At 41.5% G+C, this 17148-nt stretch overlaps 2 protein-coding genes across 3 annotated transcripts; both read left to right on the forward strand.

The window, feature by feature from the left end:
* The first annotated feature begins 8021 nt into the window (after positions 1-8021).
* LOC116204587 (serine/threonine-protein kinase CTR1) lies at positions 8022-14898 on the forward strand. 2 transcript variants are annotated; one of them, XR_004156374.1, is made up of 16 exons: positions 8022-9574; positions 9671-9969; positions 10055-10199; positions 10318-10433; positions 10886-11094; positions 11799-11873; positions 11963-12232; positions 12316-12356; positions 12553-12621; positions 12739-12839; positions 12930-13014; positions 13113-13211; positions 13309-13377; positions 13583-13773; positions 13956-14050; positions 14304-14556. XR_004156374.1 is itself a non-coding variant. In XM_031536743.1 (16 exons), exons 1-16 carry the CDS (start codon positions 8729-8731, stop codon positions 14398-14400), a joined length of 2748 nt encoding a protein of 915 aa, XP_031392603.1. In that variant the 5' UTR covers positions 8028-8728; the 3' UTR covers positions 14401-14898. The 2 variants fall into 2 exon arrangements, 1 of the variants encoding a protein (XP_031392603.1); XM_031536743.1 differs by having other exon boundaries at positions 8028-9574; positions 13642-13773; positions 14304-14898.
* Positions 14899-15633: 735 nt separating this feature from the next.
* Positions 15634-16982, forward strand: LOC116204588 (small glutamine-rich tetratricopeptide repeat-containing protein 2). The gene has a single exon (XM_031536744.1). It carries the CDS (start codon positions 15906-15908, stop codon positions 16542-16544), a length of 639 nt encoding a protein of 212 aa, XP_031392604.1. The 5' UTR covers positions 15634-15905; the 3' UTR covers positions 16545-16982.
* The last annotated feature ends 166 nt before the right edge of the window (positions 16983-17148 follow it).

Below are 17148 nucleotides of genomic sequence, written 5' to 3' on the forward strand. Positions count from 1 at the left end.
CTCTATTATGTCATTAGAAAAAAGCTAAATAATGCCAGTACACACATTAAAATCTTTTCGTATAAGCCTCCCTTATTTGGCTCTTCAATGCGGGACAGAACACGATCTATGTGCACACGTCAATAATCCTTGAACTAATATACACATCGAAAGATCTTCCGCAAGATCTCTCGTTTGCCATCCATCCATGCATATATATATATATATATATATATATATAGTCAAATATTATGTGGATCTCCGCGTTTAAACGCCCAACTTACCCTGGTCATGAATGACGTTTCACCTAGTGGTAACAACCAAAGATAACTTGATTGGATAGAATTTTGGCGATTTCAATGTGAGCTAAGATTAGTCACGACAAGAAAGATTAGTTTATATATATAATGATAAGTGCCTCTTATTATTGGGTAAAAAATTAAAGTCTCGCCCTATCAGGGGAGAGAGATTCTATGCTAATAAAATAATTTAATGAACATTATTATAATAATTACACGAAAATAAAAGGGGGAAATTCCCCTCTTATATAATTTATATGGAAAGTATAGTGTCCTCTTTTTCGCATAGAATATGCCCCCGCGATGCTTTTCCTGTCCCCAAAAGCCACTCTACGTCATGTGCAAGTGGGCAATTTTTATACTTTATATTTTAAGTGGTTACCACAAAATATTATAATAACACGAGAAAATAGCTCCTACTGTAATGACATGCGCCCTCATTTTAGAATTTAAAAATTTCAAGTCAAATTCTCATTAGCGAAGTCATACGTGTCATTATTTTTAGATTTCGATTTTCTTGTACTATACTTACGAGTTTCCTTTATAACAAAAAATATTACAATAATAATAAACATAGGTTGATTCAAGCGGTTCGGCGTTTGTTTCGCTTAACTAAGGTCTTGGATTCGAGTGACTGTGAATGCAAAAAATTCATATTATGAAAATTTTACCTTTTCGTAGGCCGACCCGACTTAACTAAATTAGTCGGGACTCAATTGAGTTTTAAATAGGTTTACAAGGAAAAAAACATTATACTAACACAAATAAATCCGGCAATTAATTAAAGAAACTAGTGTAAGGTCACTGAGCTACATTATGATTGGATCAATTCAAGCAAGCATTCTCCAATGGGGTCAGAGTAATGAGGATTTGAAAATGGGTGAGGACAGATATGGAGAGGCTGCTTGAATTCATGCGGGATCGATAGCTTGAATTCGAAGTTTCACGCGTACGTGTAATCATCTCGTGTTCATCTGGACAGCTCCGGGAGAAAGTATTTAATACTAGAGTCTTTCTACATCTTCCTGAACATGGTGCAATCAATCCGCAGTGCGATTTTCTATCTCCAGTTACTTTACCGTTATATATTTCCATAATCGATTCGTCATATATGATATGGCGCGCGTGTAAATAAGTCCATCACTATAAATATTATTTATATAATATTAAATAACATTATATTATTATATAAATTAAAGGGTGGGTCTTAGTATTTTCCTCATAAGATGTATCCTTATAGTCGATTGACAGAGATAAGTTTAAACCTGATCACGAGATACACCAGTGGATTTCGAGCCTTCACTACAATTAAAGTTTGTCCACATGTAGTGCAGTTAATCAATGTCCGTACGTCATTATTAGTAGTAAAGGATAATATATATATATATATATATATATTTTATTTTTTTTTATGAACTCCAGCGTAGCTCTTCATTCATACTCAACAAATTACAAGGCCTAATAAGATCCGGCAGTTACCAGCACTTCATCCAACATTACAATAGAGGTCCACAGACCATGACCCAACCCACGACATTCCAAAACTGGAAAGATACGACTAACTCCCCACCCCACCATATCAGCTAACAACTAAACCCCACTGCCTCAGCAGATTTTCCTGCTGATGCTGGCCTTTTTTTCTTAAGTAAAACACTGCAACTAAGCAGTCTAAGCCTGAACAGTGCTGCGAATAGCTCCCCGCGTCTTCTCGATAGACTGGCTTTCCATATGAAGTAGACGTAGGCATTCCACGCAAGTCGGAGAAGAGCAGCTCGACAGGATCCCCGCTTTCTTCCTCATCCTTACAGAAATAGCATGACTTAATCCACCCCCAAATTCCAACGAGCAATCTTGTCCAGAGTGGCCAGTCTGTTCTTGACAGCTAGCCAACTGATAAAACTGAATCTTGAACATTAAGGTTGTGCCAACCCCCACGACTCTCCTTGTGTCTCAAAACATTCCACGCACTAGCCATAGTGAATTTCCCCTTCTCATCTGCCAACCACACAGCTTTATCAGCTTTATCCTCTAACAAATGAGTACCAGTGATTATGGTTTGAACTCCTAACTGTGCATATCCGTGCAATTCATCTGCAACCATCTTCTTCCATTTAGAACTTCAGCCACAGTAGAATGTAAAGGGATGCCAAACCTCTTACTATTCTTGCTCTTAATGAGGGGGGGCAGTTGGAGTGCCAATTATCAAACCAAAATTTAGTCAGTTACTCATCCCCAATCTCATGTCTAATTAGAGGGTAGGCTTTATCTCTTAACTTCAGTACTTTGCTCCATCCATAAGAACACAAACTAGGGGTTTTTACGCTCCATAAACTCCCACCTTTGATTATATCCTCATTTATCCAAGCAATCCAAATGAAGCCAGCCCTACTCATTAGAAGCCAAATCAGCTTTAAATTGCAAGCTGAGTTCCAAGTGATAACATATTATATTGCTTTTCTTTTTTTCTTTTTCTTTTTTCTTTTTGAAGGAGCGGGATTGTTGAGAAAATTTTAGATGATCATACCTCAAATAACGTGATGAATAAGAACCAATAATAATACTTTAATGAATAATAATTATGGCAATTGTCTGAATAACTAGCACAAAATTTCTAGTTTCATACATTTTGATTGGTCCTTACTCACGTCATGTGGCAAAATAGGATCACCTAATAACTTTTCGGGATTGGTCAGATTTCACCAACCTCATCTCATGTACCGGCCTTGCGACACACGGGACAATAAACAAGGCATTAAGTCGTGGCATGTGGTCTCAAGGAAAATCGATGATTAGTGAATACTGAAACTTTTCCTTACCGGTAACATATTATATCGCTGAAATCGGGAAACTTCTCTCTTTTGTCAATATTATCAGTATTATATATAGGTAGCTAACTTCCTACTACCTACTATTATTGTTTATAGAAATTCAATGAGATTGCAACAGACAAAATACTATAAAAGGAAAAGAGAAAAGATTATAAGAAACGAGTTGCTCATCAATTTCAAGCAGGCATCTCTTTCTATGCTCCCAATTCCCAAAAGCGTCAAAGTCTCTGGTAACACCCGACATAAAAAAACACCAAAACTGAAAAGAATTCATATATAAAATTCAAGCGACTGGATAATTAAGAAATGCAACATTTTGATTTCCAAAATGGCCAGTGATAGCCTACGTATACAGATATAAAGTGGAAACTTACATTTGATGTCCATTGTCATATCTTACATCTGAATATGAATTAAGAAGGGGATAGTTGGTGCATGCAGCTATCGGCTACAAACAATTCAAACAAATAATTTTTTAAATGATTTCTCATAATGGCGTGACAAAAAAGAGCCAATCAGATTATTCATACACAAATTTAAAGTTCATTATCCGCGTGTTAATAAGTAAATTCATTTATTTGTTATGATTCTAATAGCGCTTTCTTACGCATGGAATAAAATTATTGAAGAGTCTCTAATTCAATTCGGGCTGCTATTAGATTTTCTTTTACCTTCTTTGAAGTATAAAATCAATCTCTTTACTTAAGGATTATGCATGAATATTAATGCATCCAATAAATGATGTGATATTAAAAAAAGAAAAACCGGTGCCCCTTAAATACGCTGTTGCTAAATTTGCTGTTATATTTTCTTACAATGTCTCAAACAAGTTTTCTAATGGTTCTTTTCTGCAGGAACAGTGCACCCACATGACCCACAGATACTTTGCTGTGAAGGCAGCAGCTGCCACATAAAACGGTATTATGGCCCCAAAGGCGATCGAGTGCCATATTGTGACACACATTCGCATAATAATTAAAAGATTTTGAATTGATATTTGTAGTGAAATTATTAATGTCATTTTATAGTTCTTAACTTCGCTTATAACCGAAGGAAAGAAAAAGGGTATTTGGATCTCTGTCCTCGTTCCTTTCCCAATGAGGTTTATCCTTTCATTTCTTTCGTATTCATCATTTGTCAGTGTAGTTCTTTTCATATGGAAAAATGTGTTCACCGAGAAACACAATGTTTGGGAAAATGTCAATTCAGCCCCCCATAGTGTCTAGCTCTTGGCTTGCTGCCCATCAGGATCTGAGTCATCTCAGTCTGGCAAATTAGTGCTATCGTATTCTTTAGCGTAATGTGTATCCCATTACAAGAGCAAAGTCAACATATATAACGACTCGGTTAAGGATTCCAGTGGTGAGACCTGTGCTTCAAAGGGCAGAAATTTAACATAATTTTCTGTATTTCATTTAAATCAATACGTACTTCAGTATGATTAGTAATCTCCTTCTATATTAGTCTGAGCTCAATAACAGAGGATTAATTTACGATTGTTCTAAAACATTCTTCTTCTTCTTCTTTTTTGTGAATTAAACATTCTTTCTTTAAGAAAGAGGATTACCTGATTTTAATGATATTAGTTGGAAGGGCACGTGCATTTCGCGTGGTGTACATCTCCATAGATTGTCCGTATTTATAATTTTCTTTAACGATAAGAATGTCACTGTAGATTCAAAAAAGCTTGAATTACATTTCCTCAATACAGAATGTGGAGCATGTAATGCCAGCAAAGAGTATCTATTGGAATGGAGCAATCTCAAATTACGGGAAAAAAAAATTATCCCATGATAATTCATGATGAATAATAAGACAGTTTTAAGGTAATGTTGTGGAAGAAGACCAGCGCTGGTTTGATTGTATGATGATCTACACGCTAGGGCACGAATGAAGAAATATTTCATAGTGAACTCATGTTGGCCTCTAATGGAAAAACCTATCATCATTAAATAGTTTGTTGGTGCATCTCGAAGCACCACGGGTTGTAATATTATTACTTCCAATGAATCATCCTCATGCTTCCCCACATAAAAAGCAAAGGAAAAATATTAACAAAATACACATGCTAAGATTTAACCAATCTCAATTTGATCCTAATAACCGAATTATACAAATTTAGGCAAATCTGAATATTTCTTGAAACCAAAGTCGAGACTGGTTTGACACCTTGTAAGGATCCAATCGAGAAAAGCCACCGCAAAATGCTTGAATGGAAGATATACTTTTGATTTCATGACACGACCATCAGCAGCACCACTAATATCCTGTGCTTATCCCCATATCTTAGGACTTCCCTTATGCAAGGTCAAAGAAAAAAAACTTGTTAGGCCAATAGTTAAGCATAAAGCATCCATTGACAATGTTCATTAAGGAAAAATGAAAACTTAAATAAAAGCATAAACTGGTGGCATATCGATTTGCTCCTTCCTAATCAAATAACGGTCTCACTGTTGCACTGAGATAATATTTTTAAATAGGAAATTATATTACTACATTCAGAAATTGGAATGAGGATGCACAAGAGAACACATGCTTTGTCAAATAAGGATACCTTTTAAATGAAAGAATATGCTGACAACATTCATTAAAGCCCTGTGGAGTAGCTTTCTTGTGCACATTTGAATGCGATGAGGATAAGAAAAACAATTTCCCATTTCCTCCTTAGATATGCTTTTTAAGTTAAAACTCTTCTCTCATCATGATAAAAGGAGGCCAAAACCATAAATTCATATTTGTACTCGTAACAAATGCAACAGGATCTCTAAAATTAATAAGAAAAACATTTTTCGTAGACTCAAGAGACTGAAAGAAGACTACTTTTTCCTAGAGAAGAAAACAAGGTAGACATGCTTTTGTTAAGATGAAAATACGAAAATTGCTTCACAGATATAAATAACCAACAATTCATTGAAAAACTTTGAAGGGCATGTTTGATTAAGGTGAACAACCATTCCCTTCCCTATGTATTCCATGCGGAATACATATTCCGTTGTTTGGGAACATTCAGATCCGGAATAGCCATTCCAAATTGGCCCTCCCATCAAGAATTGATTCGAAATGCCCATTCATCCCATGTCTATGGGTAATAGCTATTCTCTATCACGAATAGATGTGAAAAGCTGAAAATATCCTCCGCTGCCACCATCGCCCGTCCATCGTCGTCGCCGCTCTACCGCTAGTCCATCGTCGTCGTCGTCGCCACAACTCCACCGCACGAACCCATGGCTCGCAAGCCCCAGATCTGACCTCCTGAGCAGCCCAAGGCTTGCGAGTCCAAGCTCCTGTGTTCACGAGCCCTCAATCTCGACAAACCCAAGCTTGGGATGCCTGGGCTCGTAGAGAGAGAAAGAGAGAAAGCGTTTCTCTCTCTATGAACCCAACCTCTCGAGCTTGGGTTCGTCGAGATCGAGGCCTCGCGACTCCCAGGATAGGTTCGCGAGCCCAACGCAAACCCACTGTAGGGCTCGCAAGCCAGAGCCAGCTCCTGAGCACTGTTCATCTTCTTCTCAACGGTGAACGTCTACTTTTTTTTCCAATTTAATATATTATTTTAATATATGAGGGTATATATATCTTTTTATTTTGTTTATGATGTATTCTCAATTTTCGCCATTTTTTCTATTATGTCCAACCAAATAAAATGAATTTGATCAGAATTTCAATTATATTCATTCTCGATTCTAATCAGTGTTTATTATATTCTGCATCAATTCCATTCCATCGAACTAAACGTAACTTAAGAGAAACTGGAGGCATGATATTTATATAAACTCGAGCAGCAAAAGTATCCTAATGAGGCATCAATCAAAATGGCTTCTCTCCAAGGGCTCATTCATTCTCAAGCACTGCATTAGCATAAAGAACCATATATACGCCCATTTCATGATAAAATGACATTCAATTCAAGATGGGATAAAACTAGAGAGCCAGGAGGCATCATACAGTTCTGAACAGCAAGGTCTTTAGGGTTTCGCCACTATTCCCCAATATAATGAAATCATCGCCCTCGAAATGTAATGGAGAGTTAGGTTCATTGTCATGTAATAAGAATTACAATGGAGAGATAAACCACGACAGTCGCACAAACTCTGTTCTTTTTCTTCTTCGTCGAGGAAAAGGTTGAAATTCATTGTATAGACATAAAGTTTTTAATTCACAAGGATGTTTCTGATTTTAAATTCTAGCAAAGCTATAGATTATTTATATTTATATGTAAATTCTAAGCTCTGCAAAAGTGTCTACACAATTTCTACCTCGAAATATTTTCTTTATTTTCGTTTCAAATAGATTAGAGTCGAGAGAGGTAGGAGAATTCCGTAAGCCCATCCGTAAAAGCAAAGTCCGAATCACCACATAAAAATCTAATCTCTTGACGCCGATCGCATCCGCTTGCATTATGATTTTTACATAATCCCGCGCGAACAACTCGACCACCGCCGACTATCCTGAGCAATTTGAGACAGATTTTTAACTTTTCGTGGGGTGGACTTGATGTATGTCGATATTCAAAAGGGCAGCACCACCGCGAGGTAAAACTCCCGAGGTGGCAAATTGAAAATATCATATTATCTTTTGGGAAAGCACGTCCCACGTATTATACTATACTATATATACATACTATAAGAAGAAATAATCCTATCCTATCCTATCCATAAAGGGCAAATTTCAAACAGTTCCTGGTGCTACATATATATTATCTGACGCTCTCCTCTCCCTCAAAAACCGAGGTGAGGGTGGGTGGGTCCCACTTCCTCAGTGGGCCCCACGTGCCCAGGAAGTGAGAAAGAGAGGGGGGCGCATGCTCCCGGCTCATATAAAACATAAAACTCGCCGAGATGCGCGCTGGCCGGCGTTCTTTTCCGTGGGAGTGACGTGTCGCAACGACCCAGTACTAAAATTTTTACGTGTGCTGCTCTCCTCTGCTCTGCTCTGCTCTCCCAAACACCATTTCTTTACTACAATAAGAAGCAAACGCTTTCTGCATCCTCCTTCCACCTCTCTCTCTCTCTTCTCCCTCGCGCCTTGGGATATATACGGCCCACTCCCGGCCATGGTTTCGCCTTGCTGCAGCAGTAACAGTGCTTCTGCTCTCGTTCAGTCCTCCGTAACAGGAATCTTCTCCAACTTCACGTGGAGCTTGCTTGTTTGATTGATCCAGTGAAGGTCGCGCTAGCTGTTCGAAGCTGTGTACCCGTCGGAAACAGGGCTTCTGTCAGATCGTCGGCTTTTGATTGTCCGTCTCCATTTCGTCGGGCGAGGAAGAGATATTTGCAGCTCTCGCGTAGCCTGACGGAGAGAGAGAGAGTGCGGTTGGACGTACGGTTGGCTGTGAGGTGTAGAGGTTGAAGGAAAGCTGCGATTCCCGTTTGCTTCCTTTGACGGCGTCGATCACCGGAGGAATAGGGTAGTTTGCAGGCGTCCGTACGGCAAGTGGTGCAAGCAGGTGAGCTGCAGAGAGCTGTGATTGATTGCGAGTTCAACTAAAAAAGTTGGTCGGCGGAGAGAGACACTGATTGGACGGCTAGAGAGAGAGAGAGAGAGAGAGAGAGAGGCTGAAGGAGCGATAGTGAACGAGCGTCTAGGGAGGTTGATCAATCTCGTGACCCCCGTGAGAGGAAAATGCCTCACAGGACGACTTACTTCTTCCCCAGGCAATTCCCCGACCTCCACCACCGTCATCCCGGTGGATTCGATTCATCTCCTCCCAAGCAACAGCTGTCAGATCACGGGAAGCAATTCCCTCCAACCGCCGCCTTCACCGCCACCACCACCACCACCGGCAGCGTCCTCAAGGACTGTACTGCCTTTTATCCTGAAAGCGACCGCAAGTCCTTCTCGTCCAAAAAGGACGACAGCTTGTCAAAGTTCTCCCCCGTATCCGATCTCTTCACGGGCGACACCGAGCCCGTCCCTCTCAGCAGCGGCGACTTCGCCATCAAGCACCAAACCAAGAAGCAACTGTCCGACCTCCGCTACTGGTTCGTAGATCGGAAGGGGGAGAGAGAGAGGCCTTCGTCCTCGTTCCACGTGAAACCAAGACTGTCCGCCCCCACCGATGACGATCGCGAACCTCTTCTCCTCCCGCCTGAGCCTTCTCCGGCGCCGGCGCCGGTGCCGGACAGGAGCATTGACCGGAACTTCGACCGGCAGGTGTCACTGCCGAGGCTTTCAAGCGGGAGCAGTTATGCAGGGAGCTTGTTCTCCGGCACGACTACTACTGTGGACCGGAGCTTGTTCTCGGGCGGGGTGAAGGAGTCGACCACGGCTTCTACCAAGCGGGGGGAGGAGGAGGAGGAAGGGAAGAATAGCCTGTCGAAGCAGACAAGGGAGAAATACCACTTGCAGCTGAGTTTGGCGAAGAGACTTGCCTCCGAAGCAAGCCTCTCCTTTGACCTCCAGCTGCATTTGCAATGCAATGGCGCTGAGGGTCGCTCTAACGTTGAAGCTGTCTCTCTTCGTCTCTGGGTGAGTAAACCCATGTTACTGTCTATGTTACTGTCTTCCATGTCTCATAACATTTCATGCATAAGAGCTTTTCAAGCTATAATTCTGTTCATTCAGGTCAGCGGCTGCTTATCCTATGCCGACAAAATATCAGATGGATTCTACAATATCCTGGGAATGAATCCATCTCTGTGGGTTATGTGCAATGACTTAGAGGAGGGGAGCAGGCCACCCTCATTGATTTCACTCAGAGAGGTTGAACCCAGTGAGACATCCATGGAGGTTGTCCTCCTCGATAAACGGGAGGATTTGCGCCTCAAGGAGCTAGAAGAGAAAGCACAAGAATTGCATTGTGATTCAGAGAATACCTTAATCCTGGTCAGGAAACTCAGCAAGCTTGTTGCCATTTCCATGGGGTAAGCTTCCCAAATTTCTCGCTCAACAACTACTGCAATAGCTTTTAGTCCTTCGGTAGATGGTTGAGTTCGTTAAAATTGTCAGGGGAACATTTCCACTGGAGCAAGGTGACCTCCACAGAAGGTGGAGAGTGGTCAGCAGGAGATTGAAGGACTTTCATAAGTGCATTGTCCTTCCCATTGGCAGCTTATCTACTGGCCTTTGCCGGCATCGGGCCATTCTTTTCAAGGTACCGGGACTGTCTGAATTCTACTTCTCTATAAAGTAAATCAACTTCACTTTCTCAAGAATGTGCCTAAAAGTTATATAGGTTTGGTAGGTGATGTAATATACCTTTGCAATTTCAGAAATTGGCAGACCACATCGGTTTGCCATGCCGGATCGCCCGAGGCTGCAAGTATTGTACAGCAGATCACCAATCCTCTTGCCTTGTTAAGATAGAAGATGACAGGCATTTATCAAGGTATCATAGTCTAGTCCAGCTGGAAGAAATTTCCACTTGATTGATCTAATCTTTATATCTCACGAGCTTATACAAATTATTTACCACGTATTCACTTGTTATTCAAACTATTTTATACTTTCTTCACTTTTTTTTTTCTTTGGATCTGTGCTCGCCGATTGATTTGGCTCAGTAAGTTCACAGGCCACAAAACTTTATATGATGTTTGATAAGGAAATTTTACTTCCGTATGATACCTTTTCTTCTGCCGTGTTTATCTCAAGCACAGAAATTTCAAGCAGTAATACATTCAAAGAGACATTTTTTTTTAATTAAAGTAGTTGAGGCAATTAGCTTGAGCAGGATAGTTTGGTGACAGAATGTAGCTTTTGTTGTGGTTGGCCAAAAGTTTATCTCTGAAGAGACTTCATGCGGTTCTCTTTTGTTTTTTTAATAAATGTTTTTCTTCACAGGGAGTATGTAGTTGATCTGGTTGGTGAACCCGGGAATGTGTGTGGTCCAGATTCATCGATCAATGGTTGTTTAATCTCTTTGATTCCCTCACCGTTCCAAGTTTCGTACCTGAAAGAATTCCAGCAGCCCTATGTGGATGATGCATCCTTTCATCAAACTCTGAATGCAGAGATTTCACAAGCTCGTCCGGATGATTACCGGTATTCATGTATGATATATCTATTAGGATGAAAATTTGTTTGGCATGTTAATATGTTTGCACCATGGCTCAAAGATTTCATGTCCTTATAGTCATATCATATTTCTTCTAGTTAGAATAGCACAGAGAATTCAACTTCTAAGAATACCTGTTGTACCTCCTGCAATAACTTCATTGAAAAGAGAGAAAGTTGTCTGCGCAAATGCTCGTATTCTTTGTATGTGAAAAAGCTTATACTCTGAAAGTTTTTCTCCATTTGATATGAGTAGTTGGTGTTTAGAGATCTGTACCATTTGCAGTAAACACCATAACTGAAGCAGTGAAGTGTCTATTTCCTGTGTCTTTTTTATGTGTGAAAGAAAATGAATGTTGGTTGATTAAAATGCTTTTAATCGATTGCTTATGCTGCTCATTGTTTGATTAATATGAGTTGCATTCCTAGCTTGAAGAGAATTTGCCATGATTTGTTTACCAAACTCTTAAAGACCAGGAATACAAAAAGCTATTATAGTGCTTTATTGCCTCCTTGGGGTCATCCTATGATGTTGACCGACTTATTTGAATAATTGCTTGTTTCTCTCAAGTTGTCAGCTTTTCTAATGTTCTTGCAGTGATATCCTTTACACATTTGGTTTTTTGCTATTTTGTTGCGTGTCTGCGTTGCAGCTATAAGAGCGTTGGGTAGAAAACTGACTACTATTTATCTTGTGTAGCCAACTTGAAAGGAGATGAGTCGAAAAAGGTGCCCTTTGTGGGGGAATTATCCACGATGCCATTGGAGTTACAAGGTATTTTTGAGTACTATAGTGTTGGAAATCTGGCATTACCTTCCGTGTTAGAAATGTCTCTGAAACATTGGGTGACTCTTGTGAACTAGTTGAATCTCCAAGACAGGGTGGATCCAAACTTATTGCCCAACAGAGATACAAAGAAGAGATTACAACATCTGAGAATCTGAGTCCAAAAAGCATCTGTGAGCCAAGTACTTTCTGTGCTTCTGGCCAGTCAGATATGAAGGATGCCAAGGGTCTTGTGAAATTTCCTGATGCCACCATTCCTAGATACTTGAATCTTGAACCTTCTCTTGCAATGGACTGGCTTGAGATCTCATGGGATGAGTTACATATCAAGGAGCGAGTTGGTGCTGGTATTTTCTCTGCTCTCACCCTTAGTTTTATCTAGACAGCAGGAATGTTTTTGTTGCAATGCATTAATGCGCTGCTCTGGCAGGTTCCTTTGGGACTGTGCATCGGGCAGAGTGGCATGGATCGGTTAGTATTTTTTCTTTCTTTTTTTGGTGAAGAGTATTTTGTTGTTTTAGTCTTGTACAGTACAATGACTTTTCCTTTAGAACACCCCAAACTATCTAGAATCTCAAGTTACACTTTGGAGAACCAAGAAGTCAGCAATCAGTTTCTTCTTAGGACGCGATTAATTACTCACACTATCCCGACGTAAATGATGTAGGATGTGGCAGTCAAGGTTCTGAGTGTGCAGGATTTTCATGATGATCAGTTGAAGGAGTTTCTGAGAGAGGTCTGCAGAATGTGACCTTATTATCTTAAGTTTGCCTTAAGAAATCTTAATTTGGGAAGATCTCAATAATTTCAAATTAGTGGTTTTTACTTATGTGATAATCGGTCTTCCGTGAAGGTTGCAATTATGAAGCGTGTGCGGCATCCCAACGTGGTTCTCTTCATGGGTGCAGTCACAAGGTGTCCTCACCTGTCAATTGTGACAGAGTATCTTCCTAGGTGATAATCACTGAAATTTATCAAGTATGTACTCTAAGTCCAAATAAGATCAGGGTCTGATCCTAAGATTTTTCTGATTCTCGGGAACAGGGGCAGTCTATATCGTCTAATTCACAGGCCAGCTACTGGGGAGATGCTAGATCAGAGGAGGCGATTGCGCATGGCATTAGATGTGGTATGTTCTGGTTGTTTGTATAGGCTCTTAACTTTACACTATCTTTCTTTCCATGAGGATTTGCTGTTAACATTCCTTTTTATAATTTTTTCCAACAGGCCAAGGGCTTAAATTATCTTCATAATCTCAGTCCCCCCATAGTTCACTGGGATCTTAAATCTCCCAATCTACTGGTTGATAGGAATTGGACTGTCAAGGTATAGAGAAAGATTATCCAAATATTATTGTTAGTTTAAGATTGCTATAATGGGTAGGGTTCTAGATGTCTGAATTTGTCTGGCATTTCATGTTCAGGTGGGCGACTTTGGGCTGTCAAGGTTCAAGGCGAACACATTCATATCATCAAAATCTGTTGCTGGAACAGTGAGCCTCTTTTCCCTCTCCCCTTATGTATCTGTCTATCTCATTCTCTCCTATTCAGCGAGTATCTTGTGATGCCGGGGAATTTTTACTGACTTGACTTTCTTGTAGTATTAACTTTGGCCCCTTTTTTTTATATATATTAACCATGGAGAACATTTCTGGCCCTTAATATAGGAAGTTAGTTTCTCTTATCAAAATCTTGCAGGTAGAAAATTACTCCAAAGTGCATCAATCAGCATGTGACCCTCTTCCTTTTATTTTCAGCCCGAGTGGATGGCTCCAGAATTCCTCCGGGGAGAACCTTCAGATGAGAAATCTGATGTTTACTCTTTTGGGGTCATTCTATGGGAGCTTGTGACCTTGCAACAACCTTGGAGTGGACTTAGCCCTGCCCAGGTTTGAACCTAGTCACTTGCTATATATCTACGTTTCCTTCTAGCATTCCTTTCATCGCATCGTGTTATATCATTAAGAACAACACGAAGTGCAGCCAGAAGTACTTTTACATTGAGAAAGCAGTTAACCCGTTCATCGGCCCTAATTAATTGTTTTTTTGACATGATGGTGCATTCCGTTAGGTCGTTGGAGCTGTTGCTTTTCAGAATAGAAGATTGGTAATCCCACAGAATACCTCTCCACTGTTGTCTTCCATCATGGAATCTTGCTGGGCCGAGTAAGTGTACCAACAGGACTTTCTTTGACATTACTTGCATCACGGCTCGAAGCGATCTAGACTTAATGCATTAGAGCTTCCATAAACACGGGAATCTGCCGCTTGTTTGTGTAGTGTCTTGGGGAATATTTGCATAGGTACACGTCAAGATGAACAATCTGAATCATTTCAAATTATAAAATGAGATCTATACTCAGTTATTTGATTCCATTCCTCTGCCACTAAAGCTGATATCCCGTCGTATTCTCGACAGTGATCCCACCCAGCGGCCATCTTTCGCCAGCATAGTCGAGTCGCTGAAGAAGCTGTTGAAGTCCCCCATGCAGTTCATACAGATGGGCGGGCCATGAACAGTACGTTCATCTCGCTCCTACCGAACTCTTAGCTAAGTAAGCTCCAAGTTATTACAATTGGCACGTCGTAACCCCGAGATTGCTTAGAGTTGCTCTCTTGTATGCTAACCAAGAGGTTTTCCTCACTTTTGGGTAAGTGTAAAAGAAATTCGATCCTTCAAAAGACTCCTAACCCATTTTGAATGCAGTCCGCTGCAAGGTGAAGCTACTTATAAGTGCTTTGGTCGGTCCATATGGGTTGTTACTAGGACTTTGAGCCGGCCTTTTTTTCTTTTTTTTTTTAATCCCTTGCAAGCTGTAAGCAAGATGAGATTCTTAAGACACGTTCGATGTTCCTTGCAACAGTAGCTGCTGATCCAATAAGCTTGATAGATGCTATATATATATATATATATATATATATATCGCCTTTCCTTCTCGTGAAATAATGTATGATCGGCTTAGTTCTTTATCTTCTGATTGCCAATAAATCCCTACTATTTCGCATGGTTTTCATATTGCTTCCATGGTGCAACAATTAGTGGTCTTGTACGTGCATTCCAACTGATGTAATTGCGGCGCCTTCAGGTGTAAAGGCGAATTGTAATATGCTACATTCATTCAAAGAAATGAATGGAGAAACCTAAAGTTGGGAATTTCCCATGTTTTTGTTCTTCCATGCAGTGTAGAAGCTGACCCCGTGCGGGAGACTGGACTTTTTTCTTTAAGAAGCATCCAACATAAAGTTTCCTACTGCATTAGTTTAGTCTATTTCTTAGGGACCTGTCCGGTATAGTTCCGCTAGCCTCAGAGACCAGAACATCATACTCTTAAATGAAAAGGCGTAGGTTCCTGAATCGCGACAATGATGATGGAGGATAAATTTCACCGTCGAGAGGAAAATAACTCATATCATATTCAAGGGTATGTGATACGCGTAGGCGAGAAGAATTAATCACTCGTTGCTACTTGGGACGTGTGTTGAGGTTTGTGAGAAAAGAGAGAATTCCTCCACGCCAACAGCAAATGGTGAATTTTCTGGGCCTATCATTCCACGATCTAATATATTCAGCTTTTGGATAGGAGATGATCTAAATTCACGTAAATTCGTTAAAATTTATATATCGAATATAAAAATAGGGATAGTTCCATGATCACGACCGTAGGACAACCTTCTATGATGGAACCCCGCAATGCAAAGAAAATGAAATCGCGATTTACTTTCACTCATGGGACCGATCAGATCAACCGCGTTTTCTTTTCTCCGGTGTTTTAACCCCCGCGGCCGCCATTAACGAACACACTGAAATTGATTCCCAGTCAAACTCGACGGTCTCCCTCCCTCCCTCCCTCTCTTCGTGACTACATATCTATCAGTCTCCCGTAACAGAAGAAACGAAGATCCCCCAAGTCGGAGCTGAGGAGGGGGCAAAGCTTTAAGACTCATCATCATCGAATTCATCGAAAAGAAGAAGAAAGTAGAAAGAAGAAGAAGAAGAAGAAGAAGAAGAAGAAGAAGAAAGATGTGGTACGATCTGATCCTCCAAGCTGTGCTCCTCCTCGTCACCGTCGTCATGTTCCTCACCATCTACGGCATCCCCCAGCGTGCCCTCTCCCGCCTCCGCCTCCGCCTCCGCAGCCGTTCAGACCTCCAGGCCAAGCGCCACTTCGTCCTCGGCGCCCAGCTCCTCTCCAAGGCCAGATCCGCCCCTTCCAGCTCCTCCGCCGCCTCCCTCGCCCGCGAGGCCGCCTCCGAGGCCGACCTCGCCATCTCCGTCGACCCCCGTGACGCCGCCTCCCACATACTCAAGGCCCTCGCCCTCGACCTCCAGGGCTTCCGCACCTCCGCCCTCGACTCCTTCGACACCGCCCTCTCCCCGCTCGCCATCAAGTCCCTCGGCGAGAAGGAGATCGGGGACGCCCTGTACAAGAGGGCCGAGATCAAGGTCGCCCTCAGCAGCCGTGGCCGGGTCGACTCGGCCTTGGATGATCTGAATCGGGCCGTGAAGCTTAGCCCCAGCCCCAAGGCCTACTCTCTGCTGGGGCACTGCTACGAGAAGAAGAAGATGAAGGACGAAGCTCTCAAGGCCTACGAGGAGGCCCTGAGGATCCAGCCGGCCCTATCAGACGCCCAAGAGGCTCTCGCCCGGCTCCGTTCGTAGCGGACTAATGATAGACAGCTCGGAAGTAGATGAAAAGCAAGGAAATCAATCAGATGTTAAGGAAGAAAAGAAATTGCCGGGCGATCGACATTTCCTCGGAATTGAAATCGATCGGTTCGGCAGTGCTGTGCCATTGATCTTTGTAATGTAGCAGCTGATTGTTCATTTCCTCATTAAGGTTGCAAATGTCGTTCTCTTTGCAGCTATTATCTATCGGATCGACTCGAATCTCATGGTTTGGTGAGAAGGCCGCATAATTCTCCGGTGAAATGCCCCCGGTGTCTGCCATTATACTTGGCACTTGAAAATCCGGATTACCGGCTCTTGGTTAGTGTTCGATAATGATCTTCCTGAGATGTATTCTATAATTTTCAATCTTCGAGTTCAGCCACCGTATCTAGTTTTTGGGTGACATGGTTCGGGAAAGGGTTTCCCATAGAGCCGGGCAGGGTCTACGCCTAGCCAGGACAGGGGACCGTTCGGGGAAGAACGAAAGTTGTTAATCTGTGCTCATTGGCTCTGTAAAGACCATTCGATTGAGCTATGCAAATCGCTCAGGGCATGTCCGTAGTAGCATTCAGTTCTCATGGAAAATCAGCTAACT

This window comes from Punica granatum, chromosome 4 (assembly GCF_007655135.1).
Source record: "Punica granatum isolate Tunisia-2019 chromosome 4, ASM765513v2, whole genome shotgun sequence".
Taxonomy (NCBI): domain Eukaryota; kingdom Viridiplantae; phylum Streptophyta; class Magnoliopsida; order Myrtales; family Lythraceae; genus Punica; species Punica granatum.

What these genes read in the sequence shown, in the direction of transcription:
- LOC116204588 (XM_031536744.1), top strand. Translation starts at nt 15,906, where the DNA reads ATGTGGTACGATCTGATCCTCCAAGCTGTGCTCCTCCTCGTCACCGTC.
- LOC116204587 (XM_031536743.1), top strand. Translation starts at nt 8,729, where the DNA reads ATGCCTCACAGGACGACTTACTTCTTCCCCAGGCAATTCCCCGACCTC. An exon ending in GGATGATTACCGGTATTCAT is followed by an intron (nt 11,095 to 11,798) that starts GTATGATATATC and finishes TATCTTGTGTAG; the next exon opens with CCAACTTGAAAGGAGATGAG. An exon ending in CAAGGAGCGAGTTGGTGCTG is followed by an intron (nt 12,233 to 12,315) that starts GTATTTTCTCTG and finishes CTGCTCTGGCAG; the next exon opens with GTTCCTTTGGGACTGTGCAT.